At 32.4% G+C, this 19,816-nt stretch overlaps 1 protein-coding gene and 1 long non-coding RNA gene across 2 annotated transcripts; one reads left to right on the forward strand and one right to left on the reverse strand.

Moving 5' to 3' along the window:
• Positions 1–1,408: 1,408 nt before the first annotated feature.
• On the reverse strand, positions 1,409–1,940 carry LOC149093425 (uncharacterized). Its single transcript, XR_016200307.1, has 2 exons — positions 1,800–1,940; positions 1,409–1,733 (listed from the first exon to the last, which is right to left on the reverse strand). It is a non-coding gene; the product is annotated as an uncharacterized LOC149093425 (long non-coding RNA).
• A 10,663-nt stretch (positions 1,941–12,603) lies between these two features.
• LOC149093426 (uncharacterized) lies at positions 12,604–15,553 on the forward strand. The gene has a single exon (XM_089269556.1). It carries the CDS (start codon positions 12,718–12,720, stop codon positions 15,544–15,546), a length of 2,829 nt encoding a protein of 942 aa, XP_089125682.1. The 5' UTR covers positions 12,604–12,717; the 3' UTR covers positions 15,547–15,553.
• Positions 15,554–19,816: the final 4,263 nt, after the last annotated feature.

The raw sequence follows: 19,816 nt of genomic DNA on the forward strand, positions 1-19,816 counted from the left end.
ATGTTCCCACTGTCTTTGGTAATTGATGAACATTACAAACACAAAAAAATTCACGTTCTACCAACTGGTTTGGAAAAACAAGGGTTGCTCGAATGTTTTGAGCAATCACATCAGCAGCACAATTTCTGGGAACATCAACATTTTCAATATCCCAGAAAATGCCACAAGGTTTTTCTAATCCACTGAGCATAGTTTACGCATCAGAACCGTGGGTAACAACAAGCTATAGAAAAGTAATACATGATAGTAAAGTAAATACAAGTGAGAGAATGAATTGTAACCTGGCGATAAGAAGTTTCTGCGACACAACTAGGGTCGCCACTAGTATTGTTTCAAGGCAAAAGTAATTTATAAACGGTTTTTGTTTATTGTTTTTATTCTAATCCAATTTAAGCTAATTCACGGCGCGTCATGGAAATTTATTGCAACTAATTCTCTCATCTTCGATGATTGAGTAGTTGTTATTATCGTGTTTTCAATTATTTAAAAATGGCACTACATCAAATTGTCACTAAAAAGTTGATGAGATAAAAGATACTGGTGAGTTACCAGTGACATCATTTGTCAATATTACAGTTATTAGTGAAAAATTATGCTACCAGCTGTGTGTTTAATTCAAACCTTATAAATTGGTGTTTTTGTGAATTACGTTTAATGCCACTTTCTCTCTCCACAAATGTTTCAAAATTGACTGTACTTGGAATGGAAATGACGACCACGATCTAAACATGTTATCGTAAGTTTCGTTATAAAGCCTCCTCTTCAAATCTAATCAATGTTTATTTTATTCTAGATGGATTACAATTTTTTGTTTTTTAAACAATTGCTCTTAACTCCAGTTTACCAAACCCTTTGCTATCTTTTGAGATGCTCATAACATTAACGTACTCAAGGATCTTCCAGTCTGTATACTTGTGTAGCTGATTAGACCAAATATTAATTTACCTTAGAATTTCAAAAAAATTTCTTTCCGTTGTGTCTGTAATATTTACAAATTATTTCTGGGTGTTGTCTGCTAGATCTCGATGCTGATTTTGTAACAAGTCTATCTGGTTGGATTTCAGTTCATTTGCCCGTAAACTTGAATTGGTATCGGAAATTTTATGCTAAGCAATGGTTATCTAAAACTTGGTTCATCAGCTGATCAACTTTTATACCTGGCTTGCTATAAATGGTGAATATTGTTCAGTCAAATATGGCAAATGACATAGCAAATTAAACAATAACTCAACATCAATCACTTCTTGAACTTTTGATTATGCAGATAAATTTGATCAACATTGCTGATACCAAATGATAAAAAAATTGCTAACAATAGAATTAAATTCAAATGATGGGAAGAAAATGAATTTTCATCAGTGAACTTGAATTAGTCCTAAAAATTTGAATGGATCGACTCCGGGAAAGCTTTGATGGTTGAATGAACCATACCATAATTTAATTTTTTGAGAACTGTTTTTCAGCTTACATCTGTATATCAATACAGCTGGACTATTCCAACATTGTTCATTTAAGGGGCTCTAAATGAACTAAACATGTCCACCATCCTCACCACCTAGGGTGCTTCGGTGTTGTCTTCATTGATCCAAGCGTCAAGTCCTGGTTCGATCAAAAATAGAGCAAGCACTTTGAGATCTCTCCGTCCAATTTGAACAGACATGTCCATTCATCTCATATCGTCGTTTGTGCGGCACACTTTCACATGGTTTTCAATGGCTTTATTTACCCGAGCCCTAAAAGAGTTATTTTATAACACATTAAAAATGTAGCTAACATTAAACCAACGTGTTAAGACTTACCTTTTGTAAACACAAAGGAAATCGAAAAACTAACCTGATTGAAACGCGAGTCTAATAAATATCAGTATATCAACTCTTGATAAATGAAAATTGATGAAAAGCAGTTTATAATTAAGAGTCGAAAATCAGTGAATCTTTCTAACTAAGGCTTGTTTCTAGAGACAACTGAAAGCTCATATTTTCTCACAACTCTGTTATTTTTTGCATCCTGATTGTATCATCAGTGATTGATTTTTCCAACTTGCTAACTCGAAATCAGCTTTTAACTAATGGTACTTAACATTTACCTTTTGTTATAAGATTAATTTATTAATTGAATCATTAGTCGTTAATCTTTATAACTATCTTACAATCAATAATGAACCAAAAAGAGTGAAATGCGAACCAGAAAGAGGAATTACTTTTAAACACTTCTCCAGCTCAATTTTCAAGTAAACAAAAGACTTATTGGATTAGCGAAAACAGAAACTCAACGAAGATCCCTGGAGCCATTTAATGGTCAAACTAACTTTCAGTCTAGTTTTCTTGACCCAACATATTGACAACACTACAAATATGTGCAAGTTTTAATAATTTGTTTATCTTTTGAAAATTTTACTCAAAGAAATGAAATATTTACAAGAATAAATTGTGGTTTCAAATTGAGCTCTTTTCCAATTAGCCAATGAGAAGCTTTGTGTCATTAAAGGTTTGAATCAAAGAGTAAAGTTAAATAGAAAGAGAAAATTATTTTCAAAATTTTATTGTTAGCGGCAAAGCTTTTCATTTTTATAATTGTAACACATGTTATCCTCATCGTCTGACTTCACTTCTCATGACCAAATTAATAGTTTAATTTGCATTTTGTTAATTTATTTATTTAAAGGGTTATTTTTTGTTTCAAATATTCTATTTTCTTTATTTGATTAGTGTTATTGCTGTAATATGTAAATTGTTTTCTTTCAAATGGCTGAAAATTTGGTAACTGAATCAAGTAAACCTTGTGCTGTATTTTGGGACATTCAAAACGATCCAGTACCAAAAGGACAATCACCTGATTCAATTGTGAAGCTCGTTCGATCAACTATAATATTACCCAACAAACTCAAAGAAATTTATTTCTATTGTGTGTGTGATGCTAATGTCCTTCCGAACTCAGTTGGACACACCTTGGTTTCCCTTGATGTAGACATTGTCCAGGTGTACAAGCGATCTAAAAACTTTGTTACTGAAAAAGTATGCAACCTAATGGGAAAGTTTCTCGAACATGCTGGTCGGGAATGTGTTCTTATCATTTTGAGTGGCGACGAGGTTTACACCGATGTATTGAACGATTTAAAAGCGAGCTACAAATTCTCGACATATTGCATCAGTTTCCTCAACTCATTTGCTCCCAGCCTGACAATTGTATCCGACTACACTTTTGCATTGAGTAGCGGCCATTTATTACCACCTAAGTCAATTGGTAAATCAACCAGCTTTATCCTCTTTTCAAATTTTCCTGACAAGATAAAAATTAAGCGTGTAATGAATGAGTTGAATATATTGGGCAAAGCTTATGGCAGCCTAGCTGATAGTGCAATCATATTTGAGAGTAAAATTGCCATTGGATTTCCAACCTTCCTGGCTGCTGCCAATGCTGTCACCGGATTGAATGGGTACAATTATGGTGATCGTCAGTTGAATGTGGAGCTGCTGAATGAGTGTACTCTCTATGAAATATTGAGATACATGAGTACTGGAAAAATTAATCTGCCTAGAAAGAAAAACACACTTAGATCGCTTACATTTATCCAGATTGCTGACTCCAGCGATCAAGAGCCTTGCATGAAGCTCATTGAATTCTGTATTGCCTGCACTGTTCCGGGTGTTGAATACTGCTTGTTATTTGCAGAACCATCTATTTGGATCGTTTTTGGATGTGAAAAACATGCAGATAATTTCTTGAAAAAGTTCAAAATTTTACATCAAAATGTAACTATTTCGGATCCTCCACCAGATTTAACTTCACCATCTTCAAAGGATACCTACACCGTTAAAGGTTCCACTCTCGATAATTTGGAAGTTAAGCCTTCCAATCGAGAGGCAAGCAATGTTAAAAAACATCAAAACAAAACACAAAACACAAAAAATAACCGAAACCAAAGCTTTCGTAAAGGGAAACAAAACAACGGTAAACCTAAAAAAAATAAAAAAGACAAAAAGGACAAAAAAGTTACAAATCAAAGCTCACGACATGTTATTATGAACAACAAAAAACTAGATGTCATATTATCAACAACACCGTTAGTTAAGCTGAATGCGTCAATACCAGCAGACCCACCTAATAAAAGATTCAAACCCGATGCAAATCCAACCATTCCTGCTCTCGCTGAAACCATTCCCAACCCCGCTGAAAACCTTAATAAACTCTCTAAATCTTCCATGGAAATGAATTCAACTCAACCTAAAAACGAGATTTCGACTGCTCCCCAGCAACTTGAGACGGTTAAAAAAGCCAATGAAGTATCAGGACTGGACTTAAAAAAGGATGTAAAGAAAGAAATAAATGAACCAATATCACAATCTGATGTCAAATTACCACCGAAGCCTGCTGATAAACCCATTTATGCGCCTAATGTAAAAATAAAAATAGAAACGATTGACTGAAATAAAATTGACTATACTATAGTATTTTGTTGAATGTTTTTAGCATGTCCACAATTGTTAATTGCCTGAATTGGATCGTTGTATCACTTGACTGTAAATAATGGTGCAACGGTTTATTTTTTTCAAGAAGAGTTGCTCATTTTGTAATTTTATAATTTACTAATTGTTACAATTGTCCACAATGTTACAAAGCTATTCAATTATAAATTGTAAATCAAGTGCATTATTTGAATATTAGACATTTGCTATTATGTTTGGTTTATTTGTGAATTCAATTAAAATTCAAAAATGTATTGCTTTTGCTTCAAAAAATAATAAAATCTAAAAAATTGGCATAAATTTGTGCAAGTTTTATTTCTGAAATGACTTATTCATGGAAATTTATTCTTTGCGAATCTTGTCTTATAAATCAAATGCTTCTCTCGCGTTCTTGCAATTATCAACTATTTGTTTTCCAACAAAAATATCCTTAACCATAATCTAGTAAAATTTCCCGTTGAGCAGGCCCCAGTAATTTGTCAAATTAGTGCCATTTCTTATGCATGAATTATACCTTAAAAGGAATGTTAAATTGTTAAATTTCCGATCACTTAGAAAATCTTTTATGCGATTGTCGTTTCGCCATTCACTTGTTATTGAATGCCATTGATTTTCCAGTCCAATTAGTTGATGAAGAGATTTCTTGCAATATATTCACAAACAAGAGATGAAAAATCAATGACTAATTAGATCTGGATATATCATTATTAGTAAACTACAACAGTTCTGTGAACACGACTGCGTTCGAAAATAGTTTGTGAGATCGATAATTTTATTCATTCGCAATGATTGCAAACGAATGTCGTTGATAGTCCATTTAAAGTTGACAAACAATTTGCTCATGACTCAATTTATTCTTCTTTAAAGGCTAAGATTGTTACTTTAAACACACAATTCGGTATAATAACACTCATTTATGCACAAATTTACACAAACCGGGCAGAAACGGGTAAAAAATAATTTCTTTACAATAAGACTGAACAAGTTTGCAAGGATATAAAAACTGAGTCAATTCGTGCGATTTAAAGATTTCTCTGATCGTCTCATCTCAAAGTTGAAACTTCGATTGCATTTTCTACAACTATGGAATCAGATTTGTTCATAAAACATATTTTAAAGATGTAACTTTTGATGCCCAACCAGAAAAGCCACTTATTTTGAGTAATAAAATTTTCTGTTTTCTGTAAAACAGATCAGTTCGATTTTGATTTAAACTGATCTTTTTCTGCGACCATGCGAAATAGATAGCTGAAATTTATATTGAGTCTATAGAAATGGTTTGTAGACATGATGCAGTGAAAACTTTTTTGAATATATCAATAGTTCTCTTGATTTTGGTTGTTGGACTTAAAACTTCAAGCTTCGATATTTCGATAATGATAGTTCCTAAAGTCATCATTCTTCAACCAATTTAATCCTTTACTAACTAATGATACAATGCAATTAAATAACTTTCCATTGTTCCATTTTGGTCATGATTTTTGGGTTGTAAATGCACAAGCAACCACTTATTCAACAAACCAAACTCATATAACCCCAAACTTTGGTAAATAAAGCAATTTTCTGGTTAAAGTTGCAAATGAAATGTAAAAAGTACTGCAAAAGACTCGAACATTTGAGCTCTGTGTTGAGACTCAATGGCTTTATAGGGACAGGAAATCTGATTCCATTGGTACTATTAACCAATTCATCCGATGGACAGATTTCGAGAAAATCGATGTCAAAGTGGAAACTTCGATAGCCTTTAAAACATTAACAGAAGCAGATTTTTTCATAAAACTCAGAGAACTGATGTAGCTTGCGATGATTAACGAGACAATTTACTTATTTTGAGAAATGGAACTTTTCTTTTTCTGTAAAGCAGATTAGTTCCATGTTTAGTTAAACTGATCGTTTTCTGTGACCGTAAGTGTTAGCGAGCTGAAACTTATTATTTGTCCATAAAATTTGTCAGCTCACATTATGGATTGAATAATTTTAGCAACTAAAAAACGGTTTTCTTGATCTTAGCTATTAGCCTTAAAACTTTGAGCTTCGATATTTCGATTATTTTAGCACCTACAGTCATCATTCCTTCAGCATTTTGTCCCTTTGCTAATTAGCAATTCAATGCGATTCAATAACTTTCCACTGGCCCATTAAGGTCATGATTTTTGGGTTGTAAATGCACAAGCAAACACTTATTAAACAAGCTAAACTCATAAAAACCCATTTCTTGGTAAATAAACCAATTTTCTGGTTAAACTTTTTAATGTAATGCAAAGACTGCTGCCAAAGACTCGCACATTTGAGTAAAGAGTTTAGACCTAGTGAAGTTTGTAGGGACATCAAAACTGAGTTTATTAATACAATTTACTAATTCGTCCTATGGACAGTTTTCGAGAAAATCGATGTCAAAGCTGAAACTTCGAACCGCTTTTCTGACACTATGGAAGCAGATATATTCATGAAACTCATTTTGAAGATTTAACTTTTGATGGGCAAAAAGAAAATGCACTCATTTTTTGATACAATATTCTATGTTATTTGTAAAACAGTTAAGTGCGATTTCAAGTTAAACCGACCTTTTTCTGAAATCTTTATAGTAGCAGATTTGAAACTTATTATCCGTAGCTGAAAATCATTTGTACACAACATGCATTGAAATCTTTTTTCCAAATATCAATGGTTCTCTTGATTTTGGCCGTTTGCAGTAAAACTTTGGACTTCGATATTTCGATAATGGTAGCTCCCACATTCTTTGTTCAGATATTAGATTTTATTATGGCATATAATGTTTAGAAATATTAAATTATTCAAGATTCTACAGAAAAAGTTATAGCTTAGTTGTTAGATTTGATTTTTACCTTATAAAAGTAAATAATTATTTAAACACAAATCTTACGTGTTGAATGAACTTCATTATTAAGTGAATAGGCTCAGATTTTTTCGATCTTCGAGTCATATCATATTATAACTCGTAATGGGATCTAAAGTTTGGTAAAGGAATGATGACTGTAGGTGCTAAAATTATCGGAATATCGAAGCTCAAAGTTTTAATGCAAATGTCCAAAATCAAGAGAACTGTTCATAAATCGAAAAAATTACTCAATTCATGATGTGGCGAAACAATTTTTATGTAAGAATAATTAGTTTCAAATCTCTAACACTAAAGATCACAGAAGTAGGTCGATTTAACTTAAAATCGATCTGATCTATTTTACTAAGAACAGAGGATTTTGTATAAAAAAATAAGTTCATTTTCTTTTTGTTTATCAAAAGGTAAATCAAAAAACTGAGTTTCCTGAAAAAATCTGCTGCCATAGCTGAGCAAAAACGGTTCAAAGTTTCAACTTCGACATCGATTTTCTCGAAAACTGTCCATCGAACGAATTATTTAATAGTACCAATGGACATAGTTTTAATGTCTCTACAAACTTCACTAGGTCTAAACTCTTTACTCAAATGTGCGAGTCTTTGGCAGCAGTCTTTGCATTACATGAAAAAGTTTAACCAGAAAATTGGTTTATTTACCAAGAAATGGGTTTTTATGAGTTTAACTTGTTTAATAAGTGTTTGCTTGTGCATTTACAACCCAAAAATCATGACCTTAATGGGCCAGTGGAAAGTTATTGAATCGCATTGAATTGCTAATTAGCAAAGGGACAAAATGCTGATGGAAAGATGACTGTAGGTGCTAAAATAATCGAAATATCGAAGCTCAAAGTTTCAATACAAATGGTCAAAATCAAGAGAACTATTGATATACTGAAAAAACTTTTCACTGCATCATGTCTACAAACCATTTTTATGAAATAAATATAAGTTTCAGCTATCTATTTCGCATGGTCGCAGAAAAAGATCAGTTTAAATCAAAATCGAACTGATCTGTTTTACAGAAAACAGAAAGTTTTATCACTCAAAATAAGTGGTTTTTCTGGTTGCCCATCAAAAGTTACATCTTTAAAATATGTTTTATGAACAAATCCTATTCCATAGTTGTAGAAAATGCAGTCGAAGTTTCCACTTCGAACCCGATTTCCTCGAGATGAGACGATCAGAGAAATCTTTAAATCGCACGAATTGACTCAGTTTTTATATCCTTGCAAACTTGTTCAGTCTTATTGTAAAGAAATTATTTTTTACCAGTTTCTGCCCGGTTTGTGTAAATTTGTGCATAAATGAGTGTTATTATACCGAATTGTGTGTTTAAAGTAACAATCTTAGCCTTTAAAGAAGAATAAATTGAGTTATGAGCAAATTGTTTGTCAACTTTAAATGGACTATTGACGACATTTGTTTGCAATCATTGCGAATGAATAACATTATCCATTTCACAAACTATTATCAGAATGCAATACTTAAATAAGCATTTAAATTAGGTTGCAGGTTGAATGCAATAAATAAACCCGTCTCAAACCTTTCAACAGTTACAAGGATTTCGTAGTAACTTGCGAAAAGGTTGAAATATTGTACTAACTTGTGCATAAAATGAGAGAATTATTCTTATAAGCACAGAATGTCATTTCGTATTCCATAACAATATCAGATAATATAATATCTGAAAGTTTTTGCCAAGTAGATAACTGATTATTGGAATACAGATGAAATACAATTCAGATGAAACTTAGATATAAAAACGCCTCTTTAATAAAGCTTTCAGTTACAATTTTAATTTAATGCTCAAGTGAATTACAAAAATTAAGGAACTAACATTCAAATCGTACTGATTAATTTCATTTGCCTTTCTTTTACATTTATTATTATTTCATTTTGAACATTTGTGTTGCCTCATATAATGATGGCTAAACCTTGTGCTGTGTTTTGGGATATTCAACATAAGATACCAAATGGGCAATCAGTTACATCCATCGTCAATTTGATTCGAACAACTATAATAAAACCTCACAATTTGGATGAAACCTTTTTCTTTTGTGTTGGTGATGATCGTAAATTATCTTCTTATGTTTGCCATATATTAACAGCATTGGGTGTTGATATAGTCCACGCTTACAATGGAATCAAAATTTCAGCTGATATTAAAATAATGGGTTTGATGAGAAAGTTCGTTAGATTTGCTGGACAGGATTGTACAATTATATTATTAAGTGGTGATGCTGATTATTGTGATACTTTGAGTGATCTAAAGAAACTTAATAATGTATCAATTCATCTGGTTAGATTAGCTGATTCATGTTCACCTAAACTTGATCAAATATCTGATTACACATTCATATTGTCTAATGGTATATTGAAGCCCGTTAAATCGACTGGTTTACCAAAGTATTTCATATCAATCGAAAACCAGCCTTATTCAAGCAATATCCTTATAATGAATGAATTGAATGGTCAAACCATTGGAAGTATTGAAAAAAGTGCCATTTTTTATGATCTTTTTATCTGTATTGGATTCCCTACTTTATGGAATGCGGAAAGGGCCATTGAACAATTAAATGGATCTCAAATAGCCGATGAAACCTTTTTAAAGGTTGAATTGTTAGTAGACTCACCTCTAACTGAAATATTAAAATGTTTAAATCACAATGTGACTAAGGAGACTGAAACATATAACGAAGTGAAACAATTAACATTCATCAAGATGAACAACTCTAATAAGACCGATATTAGATTCATTATCAAGTTTATTTCCGCTTGTACAGGACAATCAAGCAGTCAATGCATTTTATTAAGGAAACCTTTTCTCTGGATTGTCTTTGCATTCAAATCTGATGCAGAAAAGTTTTTACCAAAATTACAAGAAATGTATCCAGATGCAATCATATCTGAATCACCGATTGACCTAGCATTAGCATTTCACGAAAACCCATACACTGTTGAATCATGCAAGCTAAAAGTCACGGATGAAACAACTTCGGACTTTGAAGCAGATAATTGCAACGTAGTTAAAGTCAAACCAGAACTGGCTATGCAAGTAAATTCACAATATCAAAGTTCCAGTATTAAACCTGCTGTTGACATCCATCTGAGTGCTGAATCTAAAGCCTCAAACGAATCGGTAGAAACGATTCAAGAGCCGCAAAATTTAGTCAACCGGGATCTTCTTGGTGATAATGGACTGAACATGTTCTTTCGATATCATAGTCATTCAATTCCTGATGTACTTGATTGCCAACCAAGCGTATGGTCGCTACTTTATAATCTATTTGAGAAACTTTACGATTTGGGAGCAGAAAAAGTTTTCTGCAATAGATATTTTTATTGTGCTCATTTCGATTCTGCTTCTGCTTATCAAGAAGCTTTTGAAAGAATGCGTTCATGTTATTTAGATCATTTAAAATTCGTAAACGTATCAGAGTTATCAATGGATCAGATTAATTCAGTTCTTAGAAATTTTCGACATATATCTGGAACTCCTTGGTGTTTGAATGAAGAACTTGGCTTATGCTGTCTTAGGGTGAAAATTAAGTCGAATCATCACGTCAATTTCATTGAAATGAGCAAAAATATTTTACGAAATCAAGAATGTATTTTCATTAAATCACTTCCAGGAGAGATTTGGATTGGTTTTCCTGATGAAATTATCTGTGAAAATTCCAAGAAAAGAGTAGACGCAGTTATAGCATGTTGCACGCATAAAAATGATGTCTCAATGGTTAGACCTTCAAACGAACTTTTGGAGTCAATAAATTTTCACGATTTAGTTGGTGATGCTTATGACTTGGCTTTTCTTTCGAGACTATTAGAAGATTTGGATTTAATCGATAGACCAAACATCATTGAACGGATAAGTCTTCAACGAATGGAAGAGAAAGAATGCAATGAAGGTGCTTATCATATTGAAGTTCAAGGATGTTTTTATGATTTAAGTTTTGCATTGACTTACAATTCATTATCGCTCTCACAAATCGTTAAAATCTTTGTAAATTTTAGCAAAGTTATTCCACTTGCTGCCACAGCATCGCGAGAAAGAGTCAAACTATTATATTATTCATTCTATGAAGCAGAATTTGCTCGCTATTGTATCAATCAGTTGAAATCTGCTGAAGTTCCCTATTTCAAAAAGTTCCGTAGAGTACCAAGTGTTGTCAAAAATATTTCATTTAGTGACATCTCTGAGTATTATATCATCAACGACCAACGAAAAGTTCTGGAGAAGATTGTAAAAAACAAAAGTCTGGTGGATAAAGTAGATTCAAATTCATCTACAGCTCAATCGACATCAGATATTGATGCATTAGATAGAAAACTAAAATTTTTGTTCGTTGTAACAGCCAATTCTGAATTTAAATTAACATCTCGAATAATCTCAATAATCAAAATGCATTTGGTAGACTGGGAGTGTCCAGCTTGCATTGAATTTGAAGATAAAGTTTGGTTTGGATTTGATGATTTGAAGAAAGGAAGCGGAGCAAAAGCTAGAATCGAGAAGATAAAATTCAAAATATTACATGAAAATGATTTTGATGTTGGTGTTGTAGTGAAGTTAGTCTCGAATTGTCCACCAAAAGTTTTTAAAATGCTGGCAAATAAATTGGTTAATTCAACAAAAACACATCAGCATATGCATACAAACTGGTATCTTGATAACGATGCTGTGCCACTAGGTCACTTCAATTACAATTACAGAAAAGCAGTTGGAATTTCGGCCAGCCGATATTTTAAATCGATTGCGGCATTATAGTTTGATGTTGATGTCATCGCACCAACATTTTTGTGAATACTGCTTGAGCAAAATTGTACCTTTTAACCAGCAATAAAAATAGCAGATCAACATCATAAAGAAATTACAAATCTAATTAATGGTGATTTTATTGAACATGATTGAATGAGATTTTTCTTGATTTTTTATCCGGATTTTCACCAACATATTCAGCTTTAGTTTTACATCTTATAGAGATCGTTCAATCGTCCTAAGCATGCATTGTTGAGTCCAGTTTAAAAATCCACAAACTGCATAGATTAATCAAAGTTTAAAGTAATCTTTGAAATCCGAATTCAGTGTATTAAATCGATTTCAAATTCCCTTCATTTCATTATCTCGTCATTTATATTATTACATAACAATATCAGATAATATAATATCTGAAAGTTTTTGCCAAGTAGATAACTGATTATTGGAATACAGATGAAATACAATTCAGATGAAACTTAGATATAAAACGCCCCTTTGAATACAGCTTTCAGTTACAATTTTAATTCAATGCACAGATGGATTACGACGCTCTAAATCTTACTTTCATTTGCCTTTCTGGTACATTTGCTATTATTTCATTTTGAACATTTGTGTTTAAATAAATTGCCTCATACAATAATGGGAAAATCTTGTGCTATGTTTTGGGACATTGAGAATATCGATGTACCAAAAGGACAATCAGTTGCTTCCATCGTCAATCTAATTAGATCAACTATAATTAAACCTTACAATTTGAATGAAATCTTTTTCTTTTGTGTTTGTGATATTCATAAATTATCTACAAGTGTTGGTAAATCATTGACAAAACTGGATGTTAATATTGTTCAAGCTTATAATGGAGTTAAGGATTCAGCTGATATCGTAATATTGGATTTGATGAGGAAATTCGTTGCAGCTGTTGGACAAGATTGTACAATTATATTGATAAGTGGTGATGCTGATTATTATGGTACTTTGAGTGATCTAAAGAAACTTCATAATGTATCAATTCATCTGGTTAGATTAGCTAATTCATTTTCACCTAAATTGGATCAAATATCCGACTACACATTCATGTTAAATAATGGTGTGCTAAAGCCAGTTAAATCAACCGGATCATCAATGTATTTCATATCAATCAAAAACTATCCTCTTACTATGGACATCAATCAAGTGATGAACGGATTGAATGCTCAGGCCAATGGAAGTATTGAAAACAGTGCCATTCTTTACGATAGTTCAATCTGTATTGGATTTCCTACTTTATGGAATGCGGAAAGGGCCATCGAACAATTCAATGGATCTCGATATCATGGACACTTTCTAAAGGCTGAATTGATAGTAGACTCACCTCTAACTGAGATATTAAAATGTATAAAACCTAAAGTGACCATGCAGCCTAAAAGCAATATTGAAGCGAAACAATTGACATTCATCAAGATGGGCAACTCTAATGAAGTCGATATAAGCAAATTTATTAAGTTTTGTATCGCTTGTACTGCACAATCAGGCAGTCAGTGTATTTTATCCAGAAAATCATATCTTTGGATTGTCTTTTCATTCAAATCCGATGCACAAGATTGTCTGACAAAAGTGCAAATAATGTATCCAGATTCAATTATTTCTGAGCCACCGATTGACTTGACTATAACAAGTAATGAAAACCCATACACCGTTGAATCATGTGAACAAATAGTCCCAAATGAAACGAGTTCAGATTCTAGAGCAAATAATTCTAACATAGCTATTATTAAACCAGAAAGGGCTATGCAAGCAAATAAACTAGAGTCAAGCTCCAATATTGCCCGTATCAGTACAAACATTGAACCTAAAGTCTCAAAGGAATCAAGGACAACGAGTGTAAAACCGCAAAAAAATGTTAATTTTGATGTTCCTGGTGATAATGAACTGAAGATGTTCTTTCGATGTGATAATTATTCCGTTTCTCACTTGCTTGATTGCCAACCAACCAAATGGTCCCTACTTTATAATCTGTTTGAGCAACTATACGATTTGGGTGCGAAAAAAGTTATGTCTGATGGAAATTTTTATTGTGCTCATTTCGGTTCTGCTTCTGCTTATCAAGAAGCTTTTGAAAAAATGCACTTACGTTATTTAGAACCTTTAGAATTCGCAAACGTACCAAAAACAAGTAAAAATGAAGTTACAAAGAAAATGGATCGATATATAACTGGAATTCCTTGGTGTTTAAATCAAGAACTTGATTTATGCTGTCTTAGATTGAAAATTGAGTCCAATCTTCACGACGAATTCATAGAAACGAACAAAAGTATTTTAGGAATTCATGAATGTATTTTCATAAAATCAGTTCCAGGAGAGATTTGGATCGGTTTTCCGGATGAACTCATCTGTAAAAATTCTAAGAAAACATTAATTGGACTTTTAGCAAACCCTCCAAAAACCTATTCCTTAATGACTAAACCTTCAAACCAACTTTTGGAGTCAATAAATTTTCATGACTTAGCTGGTGATGCTTATGACTTGGCATTTCTTTCGAGACTATTAGGAGGTTCGGATTCAGTCTATAGACCGAATATCATTGAACGAATAGGTCTTCAACGAATGGAAGTAAAAGAATGCAATGATGCCGCTTTTCATATCACTGTTACAGGAAACTTTAATAATCGAAAGGGTTGGGATTTGGTATGGCCCTCACAAATCGTTAAAATTTTTGTAAAGTTAAGCAAAGTTATTCCACTCGCTGCCGCAGCATCGTATGAGGAAGTCAAATTAATATACAATTCATGGCATGAAGCACACGCCGCTCGTCATTTCATCAAAAATTTGACAACTGATGAAGTTCCCTATTTTAGGGAGTTTCGTGGATCAAGCATTGTCCAACAGCAACAGTTAGCCTATTCCAACATTCTTGAGTATTATTTCATCAACGACAAACGAAAAGTTCTCGAGAAGATTCTGCAAAACAAAAATCCGGTGAAAAATCTAGATTTAAATTCAGCTACAGTTCAATCGACATCAGATATTGATTTGTTAGATGGGGAAGTGGCGCAGAAACTACAATATTTATTCACTGTATCAACGAATTCTGGATTCAAGTTTACATCTGAAATGATCTCAATAATTACGATGCATTTGGTACAAATGGGCTGTCCAGTTTGCATTGAGTTTCAGGATAAAATTTGGGTTGGAGTGGATGATTTAGAGAAAGGAAACAAAGTCAAGACTAGATTTCGCTATTTAAATTTCAAAATTTTGCACGAAAATGATGAAGATGATTTTGATGTTGGAATTGTAATGCAATTAGCCACAAATATTCCAACAAAATGTTTTGAAATGTTGGCAGATAAATTGATTAGTCCGACAAAAACGATTGCTAAGAATACATATGCTAATGCTGTGCCACTTGGCCACTTCAATTACAATTACAGAAAAGCAGTTGGAATGTCGAACAGTCGATATTGTCAATTATTAAATGAGTACTTTTGATATTCAAGTCATCGTACCTACAAGTTATATACATTTTGATTCAACTGAAAATACAGTTAAAAAGCATTTTGATTCAGAACAAAAAGTCAGACTCCTCCAGCTGAAGCTAAATTGGCTGAATACCTGACTCTACAAAACTTTGGAATTCCTGTAACGTCTTTGGTTAATAATTATGATCAGTAATCATATTGTAATGGTATGGATCGCATTTTGCTAGTTGCTTTGTCTGAAAATCAATCAAATCAACTTGTAGAGATAAATAACTTGTTGAGAATGAAATGACAAAAATTGAAAATTTAATTTTAAACAAAGAAGTTTGCCCACTAAAATCATTAAGCATAGCTTGTATTTAAATTCCTTCAAAGTCTCTCACATAATGTTTTAAAGTTTTCGCCAGGTAAATAAGTGTTTATTGAAATTCTGCTAAACTTCATGTAATTCAGATGAAACTTAGATATATTAACGCCCCTTACAATTGAATTTAAAGCTCGGGTGAATTATATGTATTGGTGATGTATTTTTAATTTAATGCACAGATGGATTACGATGCTCTAAATCTTACTTTCATTTGCCTTTCTGGTACATTTACTATTATTATTTAATATTTCATTTTTAACATTTGGATTAATATACAATAAATTGCCTCATATAATAATGGCTAAACTTTGTGCTGTGTTTTGGGACATTGAAAACATCGATGTACCAAAAGGACAATCCGTTGATTCCATCGTCAGTCAGATTCGATCAACTATAATTAAACCTCACAATTTAAATGAAATCTTCTTCTTTTGTGTTTGCGATATTCAAAAGTTATCTCCAAATATTGGCCAGTCATTGACAAAAATGGATGCTGATATTGTTCAAACTTATAATGGAGTTAAGGATTCAGCTGATATTAAAATATTGGACTTAATGAGGAAATTCGTTGCAGCTGCTGGACAAGATTGTACAATTATATTGATAATGCTGATTATTATGGTGCTTTGAGTGATCTGAAGAAACTTCATAATGTATCCATTCATCTAATTCGATTAGCAAATTCATGTTCACCTAAACTGGATCAAATATCTAACTACACATTCCTGTTAAATAATGGTGTGCTAAAGCCAGTTAAATCCACTGGATCATCAAGCTATTTCATTTCAATCAAAAACTATCCTCTTACTATGGACACCAATCAAGTGATGATTGAATGCTCGGGCCAATGAAAGTATTTAAACAGTGCTATTCTTTACGATAGTTTAATCTGTATCGGATTTCCTACTTTATGGAATGCGGAAAGGGCGATTGAACAGTTGAATGGATCTCGCTATCATGGACACCTTCTAAAGGCTGAATTGATATTAGACTCACCTCTAACTGAAATATTAAAATGTATAAAGGCTAAAGTGAAACAATTCAATCTAGATTCAATTATTTCTGAACCACCGATTGACTTGACTATAACCAGTAATGAAAAATTATACTCTGTTGAATCATATGAACAAATATTCCCAAATGAAACGAGTTCAGATTTTGGAGCAAGCATAGCTATTATTAAACCAGAAAGTGCTATGCAAGCAAATAAACAAGAGCCAAGCTCCAGTATTGCTCCTGTTTCTGGCATCTGTCTGAGTGCTGACATTGAGCCTAAAGCATCAAAGAAAACAGTGTCAACGAGTGTAGAACTACAAAATATTATCAACCTTGATGTCTGTGCTGACAACGATTGGAAGATATTTTTTCGTTGTCATTATTCTCCTGCTATTCTTATGTTTTATTATGAACCAACCATATGGTCGCTACTTTATAATCTGTTTGAGAAACTATATGATTTGGGAGCGAAAAAAGGTTATATTTGATGGAAATCTTTACTGTGCTTATTTCGACTCTGCTTCTGATTATCAAGATGCTTTTGAAAAGCTACGTTAACGTTACCTCGAACCTCTAGAAACCGTGTATGCAGCAGAAACTCGCAAAAAGAGAGTAACTGAAAATGAATCGATATTCTGGAATCCCTTGGTGTTCAATGAAAAGCTCAACTTATCTTGTCTTGTGGTAAAAATTGAATCTTAGTTGCATGACTTTTTTATGGAGATTTATTTTATTAAGTTTCGATAAATGTAATATTAGTTCGCGTTTTGATGCAAAAAATGTCCAGTTTTGCGTCCTCTTAGATCAAAATAAATTTGATCCCTTCATTAAAATCAGGATTGAATTTCACGTCTTAAAATCTATTTAGAACGTGCTTTCGTCTTTGGTTATTGATCGGTATTTTTAATTACAAAGAAATAATCAAACATTTACTTGTTATTATAAGTCAAAGGATTCTACAAACCCAAATTGATTTAGGTTAGTGTGGCACTATAAGTTGACTCTAACAATAATAACTATAACTTTTAAGATCACTTTTACTGTAAACAAAGTCCTTGATTCCGTTATATGTATACCTTTCAAGTAAATGACGCGAGGAATCAATCCGTTAATATAATAAACAGTATCAACGGAACATTGTATCGTAGATTGAGCTGGTTTTGTCATCAATTATTGTCATGGTAAAACTGGATCCAGCTGTTGGATTCGGATAACAGGAATCTAATTCAGCGCGAATATTGATAAGACCACGATTATCGAAGATAGGAAAACCACAAAATTTTTACCATTCATGAAGTAGTTCTCTAAGATCATTGGTGACTCGCATTAGTGCTCTTTTAGCCACATGAATTAGTTTATCGACATCAACTATTGAAGATCCATAAGAAACTTTGAAAGATCCTAAAAAGCTCGATCTTTTCCTTTCCAGTTTCTCATAACATTTTAGAGCTGCTTGTAATTGACTTTCAGCTGATTTTATCTTAAGATTGTAATGACGCAGTTCGAGTTGGACATTTTTGCATCAAAACGCGAACTAATATTACATTTATCGAAACTTAATAAATTATATGAATTCATTTTATTACTTGTAAATATCTTGCTAATTGCTTGTGTTAATTTGCTTCTGCATTGTCCTTAAGTAAAAGCTCGAAAACATGCTAATTGTTGCATTATTTGTTATGTTGAATCTTTCAGTAGTTTATTTTATCAACTAATAGAACCTAACATAATGAAACCAAAACGGTTGATACTTTTACTCAACCTTAACTCACAAGGAAAGTAAAGGAATAATCGGATAATCTGTTATGACTAAATAAAATGATCAGCTCATTTCAGAGCACGCATATATAAATTTCACTACTCAAAGCTGATGACAAGTTTATTCTAGTTCGTAATGACATACTGATAAATGTATCGAAATGTTTTATTACAATATGGTATCGATATAAAAATATAGAAATCTTTGAACATAATTGCGTCTGATTTTTTCAAATTTATGCGATTTTCCATCGAACACTCTTTCTCGTATTAAAGATATTAGCCTATTACAGCTGGAAATAGCTGAAAAATGCATGAAGACGAGTATCACGGTAACCAGAGGTGAAAGCACATTCTGAATAGATTTTTTGGATATAAAATTCAATTCTGATTGCCATGGTCTGATTCATTTTGATCTAGCAGGATGATTTATCGAAAAAATCGTTTTGCGTCCTGCTAAATCGAAATGTCCATACAAGGACCCTGGTAAAAAGCAAAAAAGGCAGAAAAGAGCAAAAAGAGCTATTAAGCATATCAAAGGTCAAACGAGCTGATTAATTAAGTAAAATCAAAAAGAAGCAGCAACAAATCATTTTTTTTAATTATATTTATACAAACTCACAGGTAAGCTTAACTTTTGCTCATTTTATCTGTTTTTTGTCGCTTAAAAACTGATCGCTTCAGAGTTTACTTGATTGTTGAGTGGAAAGGAAATGCAAATTGGACTTTTACCTGTTATATTGATAGTTTATATAGTATCTTGTTTTTAGTTTGTATTGTAAGTGAAGCTTTTGTTTTAAAAGGTTGATTGAATATGAAATTTACATTTAATTGTATTTCATGATTGGCAGTTTCATTTATATTGATGAGAATGATATAGTCAATATTATTATTAGTTGAATTGTATAAACGATGGTTATCACTTGTTATATTGCTTTTGTATAAACACATATTTGAATCAAATTCACAATAATCTAGGAATGAAGTTGAAGGTGAAATGTTTGAATGCAAAATTGAATCACTGGACACAATATTTTGTGTGTTTACGTAGAACTAAGGCTGACTGTTGGTTGAGTTGATACGCTTGATGGTAGTTGAGTTATGCGTTGAGGTTTTACATGGTCTTGAACCAGTCAAGCTTTACTTGGATCCGTTGATG

Source organism: Tetranychus urticae, chromosome 3, assembly GCF_039701765.1.
Source record: "Tetranychus urticae isolate SD_2017Ah chromosome 3, NJAU_TeUrti_SD_1.0, whole genome shotgun sequence".
Lineage (NCBI taxonomy): Eukaryota > Metazoa > Arthropoda > Arachnida > Trombidiformes > Tetranychidae > Tetranychus > Tetranychus urticae.